Raw genomic sequence first — 18,267 nt, forward strand, 5'->3', positions numbered from 1 at the left:
TGACACGGTCTAGCGGACGTACTGTACCACTGCTTGTCGTCGTTGGCAATGAATCAGAAAGACAATGAATTACCAGCGTTGACCGTCAACACAGGTGACACGGTCTAGCGGACGTACAGTACAGTAGTACCGTACTGCATGTCGTCATTGGCAATGAATTACCTGGGTTGAACGTCAACACAGGTGACACCGTCTAGAGGACGTACTGTACCACTGATTGTGTACTGAGTAGTATCGTACTGCTTGTCGTCGTTGGCAATGAATCAGAAAGCCAATGAATGACCAGCGTTGACTGTCAACACGGGTGACACGGTCTAGCGGACGTACTGTACCACTGCTTGTATACTGAGTAGTACTGTTACTGGCTGGCTGGACCATGTAGAGTATTGGTATAAAAGCAGCCTGCAGCCTAGATAAATCTTCATTTTGCATACTACTGCACAAACTAAGGATGGCGCGAAATGAAGGTGACCATCGACTTCGCGATCGCTTCGGCAGCATTTTTACCAACTATCTAAGCGCAAGATTTCTCTTAAATGACAACCAACAACGGGCAAGAGATGTAGCGCAGTTTCAAGGAGAGAATTACATTGAAGTCAACGGAGACGAGACCGATTTAGGCCGTGGACCTGCTGATGTGGCACAATTACTCATTAACTTTGGAGATAATATAGAAGACCTTCGAAGTGTCACTCACGATTATATCGATCAAACATTGGTAATTAAGCTTAGAATAGACAAATTAATACAAGTGAAAAGTAATTGCCTTCGCTAATCGTTATCCCCTTGAAATGGATGAACAAGTGGAAAATGCTTGATCCATCCACTTTGTAGTATTGCTACACTAGACGACATGCTACAAGTGGTCATGACTTGTTTACTGTTCAAAATGTCATCCTGCCCATCAAGGGGAATGGACTGGGCAGAATAATCCATTCATGAATAGAAGTAAAAAGTAATTGCCTAAGCTAATTGCTATCCCTTTGAGAAGGATGGATAACTGGAAAATACTTGATCCATCTACCTTTTAGTATTGCTACCCTAGACGACATCAGACAAGATGTGATGAAATGTCCACTGCCGAAAAGGTCATCCTACCCATCAAGGCTTGAATATACTGTATATCCATCATTTCCTTCTTCAATTATACAATAGCATTGGGCAATCAGTAGTCATGAAATAGACAGCCGAGAGAGAGGTTGCTAAGAAATGTGTCAAGTGGAAAATGCTTGATCCATAAACCTATGCTACTACTGTACTGTACAGTACTGATTACACCATCATCCTGGTCATGAAGGTAAGTGTGCTATTAGATCTGAGAAAGGTTCGGTTCAACACTTGATTATCGATCATTTCCTTCTTTAATCATACAGCAGTGTCGTTAAAAGTCAACCCGACTCCAGGGCGGGATTCGCCTGAAGAATTTCTGTAGTGATGCAGTCTTTGGAAAGCGATTGCATTCATTTCGGGTTGCGTTTTCACTCCATTTAAGGACTCTATACGGTAGGGTGTGTTGGTCAAATATCCACTATAAAGAATTAGATTGAGGCATCCGAATTTCCTCCACTTCCCCCTCTTAAACCAGCCTTCGCCAGATTTTAGCTAAAGTAATTTCGAAAAAAATTTTATAGTCGATAATTTGAAGAGTAACGCTAAATTATTATTCGTTCGGCGTAAAGTTTCGTTTTCAGCAATACTGTACAGTCTAGACTACAGTATGGTTGGACAATCTTGCCAAAGTCGTTTCTTAAAAGTGAAATTATTACACGTTGGGCATGCACGCTCAGTGACAAGTCAATTGTTTATTTTACTCCAGCTGACACGAGTTGTTTAGTCAAGTTAGCCAGTCCTACTGTTCACGGTTGTGTCTACTTCCCCTGCAATCAATATCATAATCATGGCATGACGATTTAAACCTTAAATATCCTCTGTATTGACATGATGGTATCGAGATGATTTGGAGCCAACGTACATGTTACTATTTATCAAATTGCATTCCATAAAGTTCGTTCAGGCAATCGTGACTACTGTACAATTTGAAATCCCTGCCATTCAGATAGTAGTTCCCATTTGCAAGATAAAAAAAGATGGCAACTTTGAAGAAATCATACTGTTTACTATCGCATTCAAGACATCCGTCAGTAAATGATCACTCGCGTCTTTAATTCAACAGGCAACGTAAAAACAAATCATGCTCCATCAACATGTATGTCCAACGTTGATCATATTGATTATTTTTGGCCCTTCAATAGGATTATATGGAGCACTGATGGTACTCCGTTTGCATTGAAAGGTGCCGCAGAGACAGTTTGATTCCCCAGTAAGTTAATTAGTCCCGCCATTAATCAACTCTGAGGAAATCACCCTGTAATATCCAGTAGTGCGTTAATTAAAGATGCCATTCCCATCATTTTTGTTCCTGCAGGCAACTTAAAAGAGCTGAGGCGTTTAGCGTTTTTACCTAGAAGGATTGTTGGACAGAAAACATAATGATAAAGTGCTTTAAATACTAAATTAGCTGTAAATCGATTCTTTGATTGCAATAAATGGACGAGTAAATGAAAGTCTTTACCAGACTTTAAATGTACAGTACTTCAAGCACTCAAGGGTTTAGCTACGAATCGATTCTTTATTGCAACAAACTAATCTACGAAGTGATATTGCAGAGAATGTTTCATTTAATTAAGAATGTTGTTTACATTGCCGTTCTTTTCTAATTCGTAAGAATAGAGTGAAGGGCACGAAAATATACTACCAAGACTTAATAAAAAATTAGGCAGTTTAAGTTACTTCTGAATGAGAAATTAGCCCAAAGGATATGATTTCGATAGAACTGAAGACAGCAATTGCATTATTATTGCACTCAACCCAAATTTATTCAGTCCGTGTTTACTTTACTAAAGCACATATTCATATGATAAATGACTAGTAGTATTAATTAAAACATACCTTTTGAATTATCGTCTGTTATCTTTAAAATTGTAGCTTTCAAATCTAATAAACTGATACTATGCTGTATTATTATTATTATAATATCAAAATTACGTTAATTAAATCAGCAAATATCTTCTATGTAACTATGTGCAAAATGAGATTAACTGATCTACGACTTGGATTAATATTGCATTATCAAAGCTTAGAAAATTTTGCAGATGTTAGTATCATGTTGACATCATTTTTCTTTCTATTTTTAAATATAGCATCTAAGTATTCAAGAAATTACCCAAAGATACCAATGGATTGTTGATCATGTGCTTCATTCTAACCGAAATAATTCGTTTGGACGCCTAGTTGTACTATTCTATTTCGGGTATCAACTAGTTTGTCGTCGATGGGATAATTTTGACTTCAAGCATCTTTTAAGAGAAGTTACAAAAACAATCATTCACATTGCCATAAACTATGTAATGGATAAATTCTGGGATGGAACCTGGGTAATAACAGACTATCTGCACATTATCCCTGATATCAGTAGCTACAATACTGCCATTACTCTTGCCATAGTGATAAATTCTTTGAATGATGACAATAATACCTAATTTGGGTAGAAGTGTTAACAATACTGTTAATATCACCTAACTTTGAATTTTTGGATTAATAACAGGATACCGTCTACGAGAACATAATGCAAATTCCGTTCGTCCAGAGCCAAATATCACCATTCCGAAGGAATTCTTTGATAGCAATAGCTCTTGTGTTCGGTTCAATTTTGGCGTTGAGTTTTATTCGACGTACCTAAATGATCGATTAATTAATACTAAAAGAATAGATTTATTATGTGAAAGGCTTAACTCGTAAAGGATAGATATAAACAGTACAGTTAACTCCAATATTTGATACTGTACCTAAAGATGTGTAAGACAGTGTAATATTATATTCTAAGTTGATGATATATTTAGTAATGTCTACCGTAGATATTGTGTTCAACACGTGATAGATACTCTCTCCGGTTATTTTTGATTGCTATATATCATATTACAAAAAGTATTTCTAAGAGGATAATGTTCGTTAGTCAGCGATCTGATAGTTACTGAACCTCTGTTAAATGAGCACATTATCGTAAACCGTCAGTAAAGCGACGGGAGTTTGCACTAGTCCTTTTGAAGAGGAGCCCTACAGTGCTCAAACTAGAGCTTCACATGAAAGGTGTAAACTATCCTGCATTAAGATACCAACACTGAAGTGTGTAATAAGTAAGGTGCTAAGACTGTAAACGCGAAAAAGTATATAAGCGGGTAGTTTGGTATAGTAAGATAGTTCTTTCTCGTTAGAGATCCTCAGCTAATCGATTACGTTGTACCTTCGTAAACGAGGTTTTGTTCAATAAATCTTAATTTTCTAAAGTTATGAAGATTCTTGATCTATTAACCTCACAAGATGATTCGGTTCGGTTTTGTCATTGCTAGTAAATGTCTATCTTATATCTATCTGCTAATGCAAATACGACTTTTTCGGTCGCGTTATATGAAAGTTCTCTAAAAAATTCAATCAAATTGCAGAAGCGTATCTGTTCCTTTTTTTGAATTTATATGAAATGACTTGTTCATTAACCATGATATATTTATTATCAAACATTTTTGATTTTGGTCTATAATCGCCCAGTAACTTAATGTTAATTTCTGTCATATATTGAAAATCAGTAATTATAGTATCAGCAATACGGATATTATTTAAAGATCAATACATATTAAATACTACGTCCTTCTCTCTACTTTATATCTTTTTTGTCTAAACATTATGATGTAAAGATTGTTTTTATGCCAACTTCTCCAGTATGGAGACAATCTTGTGGCTAAAACTTGCCGTATGAATTTACTTTTCAAATTTTTAATTTTATAGTAAAGCGAGAGAATTTTGGTCATTAAAATTTTGTTTGTATCGATTAATGATCTTCAATATAAAAATACTTTAAAAATTTTATATTCCTTATTGGAACATTAGTGCACAGTCATGAACTTGAATAACTTGACGTGCGTGGTTTAACTTTGTAATAAAATTAAAATTGTATATCAAATCTCTATGATATTGTCAAATTTCGTATGGATACTACGCAAATGATAGTGGAGGAAAGCGCGAGATTGGTATGAACATGTATTGATGAATAGATTTTAATATAAGTATCAATGAAATTGCAACTTTACTATGTGCCTCTTACTAGCATCCCTTTACTAGCAACCTCTGAGATATATGTTAGCATGCAAATTTTTTAAATAGTGGCAATTAATCTGCGCAATATCTTGAGATAGAGCTGTATCAATATATTTGGAATAGTGCGTCGTATGTCAGTCGTCACTTTTACCTTATTCTTGTTAGAATAGACATCTCGGATTAAGTGAGTTAACCAAATTTTACATCTTGTAATCTATTGCATATTATTGCATATACGCGTAGACTGGGATACATTTTGATTTAACTAACAAGACTGATTACAAGGCAAAACAGATATACCGAATTCGAAACTGTTTTATTCATATCTAAATCCGTAATACTTGTTATCTAAGCTCTCTATCTATTTCCACATTATATATAATACTCTTCTAAGTTTATGCATCGAGATATTATGGTACTGTATTAGCAGAAGAGTTACCAAACTATCGCTTGTAATAAAATCTTAAGGTTGCGTGCTTATAGGATGCAGCAAATAGTTAGCCTTTGGCAATGAAATTTAATCATAACACAACTAAGTATATCTACGTGTATTACCATAGTATGAATATTCTATAAATTTTTCTACTTTATGAAAGAAAATTTATGTATAAAAGCCGATTTAGCCTTAAAATATTCCCACATCTCACTATACTAGCCGTTCTTGCGTACTTAATCATTAATTACAATTACATAATTAATATATTGCGCTGTGTGTTTCCGTTGCAGATCTAAGTAATTTAGACTCAGTTCTCACTATACTTCGTTGAAGCCTGGCCAAAAAATATTTTGACTATTCTAAACTGCAGTTAATGCACAAAACACCCTCAGAAAATGGAACCAAGTGGCAAGAAAAGTTAATTATATGATTATGAATGAAAAAGAAAAGCTATAGAAAATAATAGCGATAGTACCACTACTTATAGTGTTCAGATTAGATTAAAATAGCAGTAATTAACATTTAATTTTAAGCAATTCAGAATAATGACTGGCTAATTATTATCACGCACAGATAGCAATCCAACCCTTTTGTAACAGCATATTAGAGCTTTTTGTGGGTCTTGGAGTGTAGAATAGTGTTCGATATAATTTTAAATTCGATCCTAGATAATTAATAATCCCAATTTAGTCATCAAAAAGATTTGTATGTGTTTTAGGCTAGATATTTTTGGTATGATACTATCGTCATAGATAGAATCTGTTTTTATTTGAAATTTTATTGCATAATCGGCATCCAGATCGAATTAAATATAGAATTAAATTAGTTATATACTACGAGTTGACTACCATGGTCGAGCTGTTATATATGATGTGTTAGAATGCTAATTATAAAATGCTGACTAAGCTACTAAACTAGCTTCTCAAGTGAGAATAGGATTTCTATATTTGTTGGCTATAACAGCTAAAGTAATGTTATCGTTGCTAAAGTAACAAGCAGAAACATACGTTTAGTCATGGCTATCTTAATCTAATTATTTTCAATATCTTTCGTTGTCACCATATGTCTATCATTAAAAGTCAATGCTTCCGTGATTGAAGCATATTTCAAAGATGTCGATTTACTACAATCTGTAAAAAACTACCTATTTGGATAATAATTTATAACCATTACTGGACCTTGAAATTATTAATCATTGATTTAAAATTAAATCGATTAACCTTATGCCCCAAAGGGTAAAAGGACAAATTAGTAAGTAATAATAATAATTTGATATTGTACGAAATTGAAGAAAACTTTTATCAAGTAAAGTTAACATTATATTGCCCTAGCTATTTTATCTTGTTAAATCTTTAAGTACAAAATAACGAGTTGATTAGCTATTATTTTCATGTTGCTTTAATGAGCTAATATGTCTGCTTTCATTTCTATAACAGTTCCTAATAACGCACTACTATGCCTGGTGATAGTGGTATCATTGATAATAGCTACACTATTCTTAAATTGCATACTACATAAAAGATGGAAATTAATCGTCAAGTTATTTTCCAAATTTTGCCCTCGTGTAAAAGTTCGTAAGAAACGTTCTAGCAAGCTAGATGCTACTAAGGATAAGTCACCAAATAGTGATGATTATGATACTAGTGATCATCCGTCCGATAATGAAGATGATAAGGCTAATGAAAATAGCAAGTTAATCACTGGACCTGGCGATAATCGATCAATCGATCAAAGTAATCTTAGTTCTTCTCACACACCACCACCTAGTAGGGTAGAAACTGCAAGTTTAAGCACATATATTCCAGGTGCTTCTCGTACCGGATCTTATGCCTTAAATAGTTATACACATAAATTATCCAGTGAAGAAAATTTAGTTCATGTTGAGTTTAAAATTTCATATGAGGAAACCCTTACTCAACTTGTAGTGAAGATAGAAGATGCTGTAATTGACGATGAGAAGCTTTTAAAAGGCTATGTTAGTGTTCATGGTGCACTGGTTGGAACTAAAACGAGGCGCTTTCAAACTAGAGCTAAACGTTCAAGTTCTAGTATTATCTTCGATCAAATATTTGTTTTAACTAATGTTGAAATTTCAGACATTGAAACGTCTAAATTGCGCCTTCGTTTATATCATCTAGCTAGTAAGGCAGCATTAATGCAAGCCAAAAAAATAGTTGCTGAAAATATTGTTGGCTTGCATCAATTAAAAGCTACAAATAATAATAACAATAATAACAACACTGATAATGAAGCTGATGAAACTCAGATTGAAGATCAGCCAAAGCCATTGGAAAAAGATGAAGCTGAAGTTGCAGAGTAATAGTTTCAGTAATGTTATTGTTTTGTTTTTATTCTAATATGCAATTTTGAGTATACAATTTAGGAATCAGTGCACAATTTCTTTTCAATATTTACATTAAAACATCATCGATATACGTATAATACGTGTGCGGCAATTAGGTCTTTATGTAGATAGTTATAATGGATCAAAATAGGGCGCTACATAAACATAGACTAGAGGAAATCTAAATTGATACTGTCAACATTGTCAAAACATATCGAGGATGACCAGTAGATTACCATAATAATTGTCTCTATTATAGTAAAATGATGTGTACGTTATATAGAAATTTTCTATCTAGTATATATACATAATTTAGGGTATATTTTAATATAGTCTTCATTTTTAAATTCGTCTTTTAACGATGTCCATTACATATCGAGGTAGTGTATAACTGAATACAGCAAAATTTTGCTTTTATATCTGTTAGAGTAATAAGTTTAATATTTAAGGTATTCTAAGTGTGGATAGTCAATGGTTAGTTTAAGGTGATTAGTTACATGCTGCAACGGAATATAAATGAAATAATTATGCATTTGATAATAAATCCTTTAGGTCTTGTAAAAATATGCTTGCTTTTTCGGGTGTCATTGTATTAGCTAAGGATAGAAAATCGGCTTGATAGGCTTCTGAATTGGATAAATCATTACCAATACGGACTAATTCGCTTCCAATGGATCTTACGTCAATTTTTATCTCTTGATTTTGGTCCTTTCTTTCATTATTTATCATAGTTTTATCAACACTATCATATACTTCCGCTACGTCCAAACTTTTCGCTCTTGACTCTCTCAATTCCTTAGCTCGTAGTATTATCGGTGATGGGATACCTGCCATATCCGCTATTTCAATCCCGAGCGAATTTTGACAGTGACCTGGTACTACTTTATGCAAAAGAGTTAACGAATTCTGATCAATGACACCCTTACTAGCTGTAAGCATTTGATATGACGATGAGCATGACAGGTTGTCATTGACCATTCGACTCAACTGATGATAATGAGTGGCTGTTAAACACCGACATTTAACAATGTCATGTAGATATTCGATAACAGCCCAGGCGATAGCCATACCATCATACATAGCAGTACCTCGACCTAGCCGAAGAATATATTCAAATAAAATAGCAGATTAGATCATTTTCTTTTTTCCTCCTTGTATATTAACTCAAACATTTACTTAAAACAAATTCTTACCAATTTCGTCCAGAATAACGAGAGACCTTTCGGTAGCATGAGAAGTAAAATAAGCAGTTTCAAGCATTTCTGTCATGAACGTTGATCTGCCTTCTATTATACTATCAGAGCTTCCTATGCGCGTAAATAGTCGATCTACAATACTGAGATGAGCTTTATCGGCCGGAACGTAAGATCCAATTTGAGCCAAAATTGATATAATAGCATTTTGACGTAAGTAAGTACTTTTACCAGCCATGTTAGGCCCAGTAAGTAACCAAATGCGATCAGAAGGGCGCAAATTGCAGTCATTTGGTATATAAGAACTCGAATCATAGGTGGTCGATTCAATGACAGGGTGCCTTCCGGCTACAACTTGAAATAACTGATTTTCTTCATCGTCGAAAGTTGGTCTAATGAATTTACCATCTTTAGCAGCTATTGCTAAGCTGCAAGCTACATCTAATCTCGCTACAACCTGAGCAATTCTTTTCAACCAATCTATAGACAATGTTATTTTATTAAATAAATGGAGTAAAAATTCATTCTTACGTTGGTTAAGTTTAGCAGTGTTTCTTCGTAATTCAATGTTAATCAACTGCAATTTTTCATCAGTAAATAATATTCGAGAGGCTTTTGTCTTCACCATCATTACATTACTATCATTAAAAGTAGACTGCAGATTTTTACTCTCAGCTTTTGGTAAACTGTATGCATAACCAAGATCCTTGTATATTTCTAATTTACCACTTGGCATCAAATTTATGAAATTATCTTTAAGTCTTACAACTTGTTGATGTAGTGCGTTAATTTCTGAACGAATTTGATCGCATTTATCATCCACACCAATTGCAGGAAAATTGGTTTCATCATCGTCAGTAGTGACTATTCCTTGTAAATACTTTATTAAACTCTGGCGGTCGATACTTCTTGGTGGCAGTTGATTGATGAGTTCACGTAAACTGTGATCATTCGTTAAATTTTCATCTAATACCTGATGTAACATTTGGGTATTAGGTAGGACTTGACTCAATTTAATAACATGCCCTACATTTGCCATATTAGTAGAAAATGCTTGCACCAGTCGCTCCATATCTCCACACGTTTTTAAAATATCGCAAATAGATTTTGTAATTGTTAGATGATGGTAAAAGTAAGTCACTTCATCAAGCCTTTTATTAATTTTTGTAATATCTGTTAAAGGTGAGGACAAGTCTGCTTTGAGATATCTTCTACCAGCAGAAGTAACGGTATTGTCAATGATATGAAGTAATGTACGCGCTCTACCGCTTGAAGCATCGTTATGGAGTGGCTGTAACAGTTCAAGTGATTTTCGACTAGCCGGATCGATAGACATGTGATCATCGATTGAGTAGTGCTTAGGGGTAAGGGTTTTAATGATGTGTCTGCCTCTCGTATCAGTTAAATATTTCAGTAGCATCTTGATTGTGCTCTCTTCTATGCTAGAAATTTGTGTATTCTTCAATCCATTGTCACGCATCGTTGCCCATATATCGTCTTCTAAGGCATTATCTTTCAATGGTGTTAGCCTAAATCCAGGGAGCAACGACAACTGATCATATTTACCGGCAAAGGAGGGGATAGCTTGCATTGAATCGTTTTGGTTGAAATACTTGTTTAAAAGATTTTGCATGTCTTGATAACAAATTATCTAATGGAATCAATTAAGCACTGTTAAAACCTACTTTATGTATTTACTACTTGCATCCTCATTACCAATATGCTATCGATTGCTCTACCAATATGATTTCTATGTATCAAACTTGCAAAATGCAGAAGTGTCATTGTGATGTTACAGACAGCGTAATCCACCTAGCACAAGTGATGACCAGGGTCTATTCCAGTATTACGCACTTAATTAATTTTTATTTTTTAAACCTCTTACCTCAACTGGATTAATTCTGGCCAATTCCTCTCCAAGATTTCCTACATTGACGGTTGTCAGTTGAAAATCACCTGTTGATATATCCACCCAGCTGATACCTAATTGATGACCCGGTCCTTGACAAACTGCCATCAAGTAGGATGCATTTTCCTGCATAGGATTTATGAAGGTGCCAGGTGTGACCACTTGTGTTACCTGTCGATGAACTAATTTAGAGTTGCGGCCAGTGTCAATTTTAGAATCAGTTTGATTGCATACAGCAACACGGAAGCCATGACCAGTCAACTTCGCTAACCATGCATCAAGTGCGTAGATAGGAAATCCAGCTAGATCAACATAAGTATTGTTACCCATTTTTTTATGGTGGCTTAAGAATAATTCAGTCTTTCCAGCTGCAGCATGTGCATCTTGATTATATAACTCGTAAAATCCACCAACTTGAAATAGTAGCAAGCAATCGCTATACTGTGCTTTAATATGCAAATACTGTTGAAACATATACTCAGCAGTAAGCGCTAATGGCGAAGTTATAAGGCATCGTTTGAGCGGATTTTCATGCCATTTCAGCTTGCTATGCCGCCGCGTATTGAATGGAATGATTCGCTTGATTCCTTGGAAATAGTTCAATGATGTCCTCATCCACATCCTTGTCAAAGTCACGCGGTTTTAATGATTGGAGTTGGATGTTGCATGCAGGTTACATTAAGGCTTTTGCAGAGCTAGTTCAATCAATACATTGAATTTTAGTGTTGATTATTGCATGAATTCCAGGACAACACTACGGATTTGGAACTGCAGGGAGCAGCTGCTGGATGATTGTGCAGCATTTGAGCTTTTCGATATACAGTACTCTGCATAATGTCCATGGGAGAGATTACGTGCAGAATAATTGTCACCCTTTTCTTTCCATATCTCTCCTTGGTATTGGGTACTATGACAGTCAGTTTCATTCTAACGTCGCTACTGTCGTGTATAGTACTGTACTTCAAAGAACCCTATTTAAGCGACATGATTCTGGTAAGTTGCAAAGGATCTCCTATCCTGGTTGTGAGAATATCGACTCAGTATCATTGAAATCATTTTTAAACAAGAAAACAAGGACATAGCAGCTGAAGCTTAGCTGAAATCATGTTTTCATCGATCACTGTCGATATTTTAGCACAAAATTAGCGCTAATATTAATATAAATTAATCCTATTAAATATATTTATTTATTATTTAGTATAGATTACTCCTATTGAATATATTTATTATTTAAAATAAATTAATCCTATTGAATATATATTTAATATGTATTTAACATATAAATTAATCCTATTTTATACATATTTATTATTCTACACTATAAAACAGTATCGGAAGGAAGGAGGTCATGGACAAACATCGACGTTAGATAATTGATGACCCAAATAATGTTTCCATCTTAGGAAAGGATAACTGCCCTTTATACCATCGTATACAGTGGAAATTGCTGCCTCCAATGATCTATTCAACTTGAAACCTGCATGACAATAATTAAAATGGCGATTTATAATCATAACAAAATGAATAAAATGGAAGAATTGTTTGCATACTGAAGCACTGTTGTATCTCGAACATCGTTTTTTGTCAGTCCAATTATACTGCATTCTATATTACAATGTCGAATGTTCCAAACACTTGTTCTGGACATGGTTTTTTATTAACTGGTATTATATCTATATCTGGTACAGAATGTCTGGACATATTTTATTTGGCTTTGTATGATAAATGTATCCTGATTCTTGGACGCCCGGAAAGTCTGAACACATTTTATGCGGCTATGTATGAAAAATGTGTCCAGATTTTTGGACACTCTTACGCCCGGAAAGTCAGGACACATTTTATTCGGCTATACAGTATATGAAAAATGTGTCCAGATTTTTGGACACTCTTACGCCCGGAAAGTCGGGACACATTTTATTTGGCTTTGTATGAAAAGTGTGTCTAGATTTTTGGACGCCCGGAAAGTCTGGACACATTTTATGCGGCTATGTATGAAAAATGTGTCCAGATTTTTGGACATTCTTTTTCCTCATACTAAAGCTGTTAATCTAGTTTTTGCTGATATCATTCTGTCAATTCTAGAGCGTACTGTACAGTACAGTACTGTACGCAAGATCAAATACCGTACAGTATCTAGACTCTGTTTGCTGGCTGGTACTGTACTGTACACTGTGTGCAGTACTGCACAGTCATTGGACAATGGCAGCGTGAACTTCTTTCGCAAGTACAGTACTGTACCGTACCGTACTGTACCACACCGTACCGTACTGGACCGTATCGTACCGTACTGGACCGCACCGACAGGCGACAGGTCTGAAAGTTGACTCACAACGCGTATCAGAGTAGTCTTGAAATAAAAATAGAACCCAACCCGCCAAACGCCTTTACGCTAGTCATCGTCGTCCATCTTTTCTACATCAACTCCATTCTCCATCCATCTTGCTCAATTCTCCATCATTGTCAGGAAAATTATCCCTTGGAATACAAGCCATTCTACAGCAACATCCATCTATTCAACTTAGGATCATATTTGGGTGTCGGACTTTGAAGCTATTTTTCTCTTTGCTGTTGTAGCCAAGACTGCAACGTATTCAAAAAGTTGACACAAGTTCAGACTTGTACTGCATTCGTAGAAGCAAAAAAAATACTTTTCATCAACCTCAACGGAAAGGTATGTACAGGAGATTGCTTGGATGGATGTAGGTCCGATTGAAATATCGGACAATCGATTTTAATTTTTCAACGGAAAAGTCAGAAATTCATTGTACTGTAGTAGCAGTTGCACCATAGCGTAGTAATCGATAGTGATCATGTTTATTTTGTTGCAGCCTAAAAATAGCGATCAGTTTATCTTGACAGAGAAAAAAGGTTTTGTTAGCTGATTCAAAGTGAGAAAATACTTTATTTTTAGTGATATGAAAGGGTCCAATTCAAACCGTTACCTCTATTCTTTTTAGCAAGCAAGGATTTACCAATACTGCAGCTAGCGTTAGCATCAGTATTTCCTTCAAAATTTGCATCATAATTGATGTCTAGTACTGTACAGCGTGAGCCTTTCGGATCGACATGTTTTCACTCTTTCCTGTTACACATTTACACGTACATAGTAAATACGCGTATCGATCACTGTACACTAGAAACGCATGGAAATTTCAAAGTGTCGTCTTGTATCGTTCTGCTAACATAATTAACCTGATTGATGAAAACACAGTCATGATACTGTAAGTAGCTAGATGAAACCCTTTCTAATAAGAGAGCACTATCATACGATACCGATCGATTTTCATCTTAGCTCATCAACACTGTATCAAGCTGTAATGAGCTGCGCATCACCTTATTAGTGTTGGAATGCATTCTATCTTTGTAAATAGATATAGAAGTAGTTTGGTTAATATAGTACTCATGTTGTCATCAATTAATAAGCCTTTAACCATATTCAATTCAATCATGTTAAACCACAAATTGTGACTACGTAGCCACTGTTTGCCAGCCTATTTATAGTCTATATATTAAGTGGCATAAAGCGGCGATGATGTAGTGTCTTTCTTTAACACCATTACGTCATCCATACAAAAACTTTTCTCAGGAGGTAAGTAAACTTTGTAACTTTATATAGCCATCTCCATCGATCCTATCGTTCTAAAATTCGACACTGCCAGTCAGAATACCTAAACCCAACACTTTAAGAAAGGACTAAGTGGGACGAAATTGATTCATTGATCAACACTAATGCCATATTAACTCTGCTCTAGTAAAATGGGTAATTTCTACTTCTGATCATTTTGCCGCATTATTTAAATCCCCTATTTTGTTTCCTTAATTGTAAAAAAAATGAAGGCTACACCAGGTTATCAATGTTTAGTAATTGTTCATCAACAGTACTACAAGTTGCGCCATTACGTACAAAAATTGTACGCCCTAAGTAATTGAATGTCAGAAACTAGAAAAAAAATGTCACCAATACAACAATCGATCACTCGGTATGATTCATCGTAGGCTAAAAAAAAAAATAAATGACTGTAGATTTTGCTTGGCGCCGGCAATATACGCCGAATCACTAATGTACGCGTACATACAACCTTCAAGTACAGTACTCGACATTTTTTTTTCAAATAGTAAATTGATACGTTTTCAAATAAATTTAAATGTATGGCCGATTTCACGTATGTACTGATTACTCGTTCAATATCCACAATTTTTTCTTCTTCATGCTTAATAGCTATGGCTCATGTAAAATCTGTTACATCAACACCTACTACAACAACTACCACCACTACTCAGTCATGTCCAAGACGAGAAGAAAATCTTAAGGAAATCGCCGCAGAATCCAAAAAATTATTTCTCGATTTCATTGCTGATAGATCAGCTAAAGATGGTCAGGATCAAGGATGCATATCGCAATTAACAAGGGAACATAATGAACTTCAAATTGAACCGACGTCACCAACAATACAAGTAGCTAGGACTATTCGACAGATTGGAGACGAATTAGACTCTGATCCGCATCTAAATGGTTTACTTCATAAACTACATGTTACATCATCAACAGCTTATAGTACATTTAGACGCGTAGCAATGAGAATATTTCAAGATGGGCAGTTCAACTGGGGACGAATTATTACCCTCTTCTTCTTTGGATATCGCTTAACTATACGTGTATTATCGGAATCCCCTATTGTTGAGATGATTATTAGTTGGATAGCGCGTTTTATCTACGAAATATGTTCATTTTGGATTGCGGAATCTGGCGGTTGGGTACGTAAATAGAATAACTTTTTATTGTGTAATGATCCATTCCCTTCAATCCCTTTAAAATAAAACCATCGCGTCTTTCATTACAACAGTCCTGACGGACTGTTGGTGTGCGTCAACATATCAATGTTAAAATATCATTACAGCACATTTATGTACAGTAGCTATGAACACTTAATGGATTCAATTTCTCGTTTTACTTTAACTTGGATAGTATTGTTCTTGCCGTGATGCGGTATAATATTCTTTCATGAAGGCTAGCAATGGATTATGACTTACAATGATGCTCATTGCGATTGTATCAGTTTTTAAAAATTGCTGTGATGTATCACCTTTTAAGACAAATTATTAAATTTAGTACGTTTTTTTGCCATTAAATCGAATTCTTCCGTTCCTCTGGATTGACGGTAATAACTTTCAACGCTTAATTGCTATACTCATTTCGATTTTTATCGTTACGAATAGGACGCTATAACCCAATATATTCAACAAGCCGATTGGAAGAACAAGTATACACTCGGATTAATTGCTGTTGGTGTATTAGTGACGGCTTTTGTCACATGGCAACGATATAACAGTAGCTAAATCACTTTAAATGGTATTAGCAAATCCTTGTATTTATTGATAGCGAAAACTAAAATCTTGTCTAAGATTAGACTATTTGCTACTGTATTGTGGAAAATTTTATTGTGTAATTGATGAAATAATTCACACTATCAAATTGCGAGGAAATATATTGTACTGCGATTTTGTAAATTCTTCATGAAATTTGTATAAACGCTCTGTTAGATTTGTTTTACAATTTATATTGTATAATTTATTTCAAATGAAAAGGTAAGATTAAAACTCTGAAGAAATTTAAAGTTATAGTTATATATTACAAAGGAATCATCAATCGATCAAAGTGAATATACTTCTTATAGTCTGCTTTTAATAGCGAACTCTACCATCCAGTCAGAGATTTGAATAAACTTAAAGGATATTAAAATCACCGTTGTTGCACATGATTATCTCTACTATTCAGGATACTCGTATATGCATACTATACAGGTTTACCACATGATGCCTATGACCACTATTACAATGCGCAATACAGTAAGGGCAGCTACATCGAATTAGATTTTAATGATGTGATTTTAAGTAATACTGTAAAAACTATCCTAAATCCAACCAAGATCGTCAGTAGACATGTACCATTCCATAAATGAATCTGATAAAAAGTTTAGAAATTTTATACCCTAGAAAAGAATTAATACTAGAAAAAATTGTAAAAAATTTCTCTAAGCTGGATAATTTTACGTAATGAGCTAGTGAATTAACTAGGACAATGTCTCCTCTTATCTAACACGATGCTACCAAGACTGAATCTAATTGAACGTTAAATCTATGAAAACGCTAGATCGCCTAATTTATCCAAATTATCACAGTAAAAATTTTATTTATCTAACTACATCTAAAGTAAGTCTATTTAGGTATCATTAGGTTTTAAGATAGAAAGGATACGTCCAAAATAAGACATAGGTCTAACCATTTTGATCAATGTGTTAAGGAAAACAGGATTTGTCATGGTGTGAATCGATATACGCCGAAGGGCTCGATATTAAAAGCAGTTCAGAGTGATAGATTAAAAGTAAATTCAATTATATTAGCTCTTTTACATTCATACTTCAACTAAGCTAAACAAATGAGTTACCGAATTGCAAATAGTAATTATTAGAAAGTCGCTATCACTGTAAAAGAAAATATTATGTTTCAAATTACAAAATTATACAAAGATGGTAGTAGTAACAATGAATGGCTATCATCAAACAAATAAGGAATGACACAGCAATCGTAGCTACTGATAAAATTGAATTAAGCAAGTTTATCAATATGATAATGGATACAAATAATCCGCTAAAGATGCCATTAGTCCAAACTTCCGAGGATGATTGAAAGTACTTATTCCAGTCTTTTCCGGCTTTAAAATAAATTAATACCTAGAAGAAATCGTGCAAGATACTGGTATAACTATTTGCTATCTTTACTAATCCACCTGCTTGTAAGTAAAAAGTACAACAAATCAAGCGTTCAACATGTGTATACATTAGTGTGTAAAGACCTTGCTATATTCTAATTGAACTTTGTGAACACGCACAAAACTATTTAATAAATAACTCAACAACAATCCGTTCCGTAGCTATTCTACATTGTAATGGTATTATCGTCGAAAATAGAGCAAAAATCAATTTTTAGTCATCATATGTACAATGCTTAAATTAATTCTCAATGGAACTAAAACAGAGTCTCAGTAAAAGTATTTAATCTTATCCGAAAGAATCAAGCTTTAGGGCAAGAGCATGGGTATTGACTGTTATTTGTACTCATAGTATCTATATTGTAATTTAGCGTGAAGATGCAGATATTATTCAATTAATTCTACTTATTATTAATTGACAAGATAGGGAATACTAATGAAAGACAGGAAATACTGTAGATGAAACTA

At 34.5% G+C, this 18,267-nt stretch overlaps 4 protein-coding genes across 4 annotated transcripts; 3 read left to right on the top strand and 1 right to left on the bottom strand.

Annotated features, from left to right (window-relative positions):
* Window positions 1-451: 451 nt before the first annotated feature.
* TRIADDRAFT_51432 (uncharacterized protein) lies at window positions 452-2,490 on the top strand (the record flags this gene model as incomplete). The annotated part of the gene is made up of 3 exons (XM_002107645.1): window positions 452-718; window positions 1,156-1,198; window positions 2,426-2,490. The coding sequence occupies 3 exons, from the start codon at window positions 452-454 to the stop codon at window positions 2,488-2,490; spliced, it is 375 nt and encodes a 124-aa protein (XP_002107681.1).
* Window positions 2,491-6,995: 4,505 nt separating this feature from the next.
* TRIADDRAFT_51433 (uncharacterized protein) lies at window positions 6,996-7,904 on the top strand (the record flags this gene model as incomplete). The annotated part of the gene is made up of 1 exon (XM_002107646.1): window positions 6,996-7,904. The coding sequence occupies one exon, from the start codon at window positions 6,996-6,998 to the stop codon at window positions 7,902-7,904; it is 909 nt and encodes a 302-aa protein (XP_002107682.1).
* Window positions 7,905-8,453: 549 nt separating this feature from the next.
* TRIADDRAFT_51434 (uncharacterized protein) lies at window positions 8,454-11,651 on the bottom strand (the record flags this gene model as incomplete). Its single annotated transcript, XM_002108447.1, has 3 exons — window positions 8,454-9,022; window positions 9,122-10,772; window positions 11,007-11,651. 3 exons carry the CDS (start codon window positions 11,649-11,651, stop codon window positions 8,454-8,456), a joined length of 2,865 nt encoding a protein of 954 aa, XP_002108483.1.
* Window positions 11,652-15,449: 3,798 nt separating this feature from the next.
* TRIADDRAFT_7511 (uncharacterized protein) lies at window positions 15,450-16,352 on the top strand (the record flags this gene model as incomplete). The annotated part of the gene is made up of 2 exons (XM_002107647.1): window positions 15,450-15,785; window positions 16,248-16,352. Coding segments are annotated over 2 exons (441 nt in total), but the record flags the coding sequence as incomplete, so codon positions are not given.
* Between the last annotated feature and the right edge of the window lie 1,915 nt (window positions 16,353-18,267).

The sequence above is a fragment of the Trichoplax adhaerens genome, genomic scaffold (assembly GCF_000150275.1).
Source record: "Trichoplax adhaerens TRIADscaffold_1 genomic scaffold, whole genome shotgun sequence".
In the NCBI taxonomy this organism is placed as follows: domain Eukaryota; kingdom Metazoa; phylum Placozoa; class Uniplacotomia; order Trichoplacea; family Trichoplacidae; genus Trichoplax; species Trichoplax adhaerens.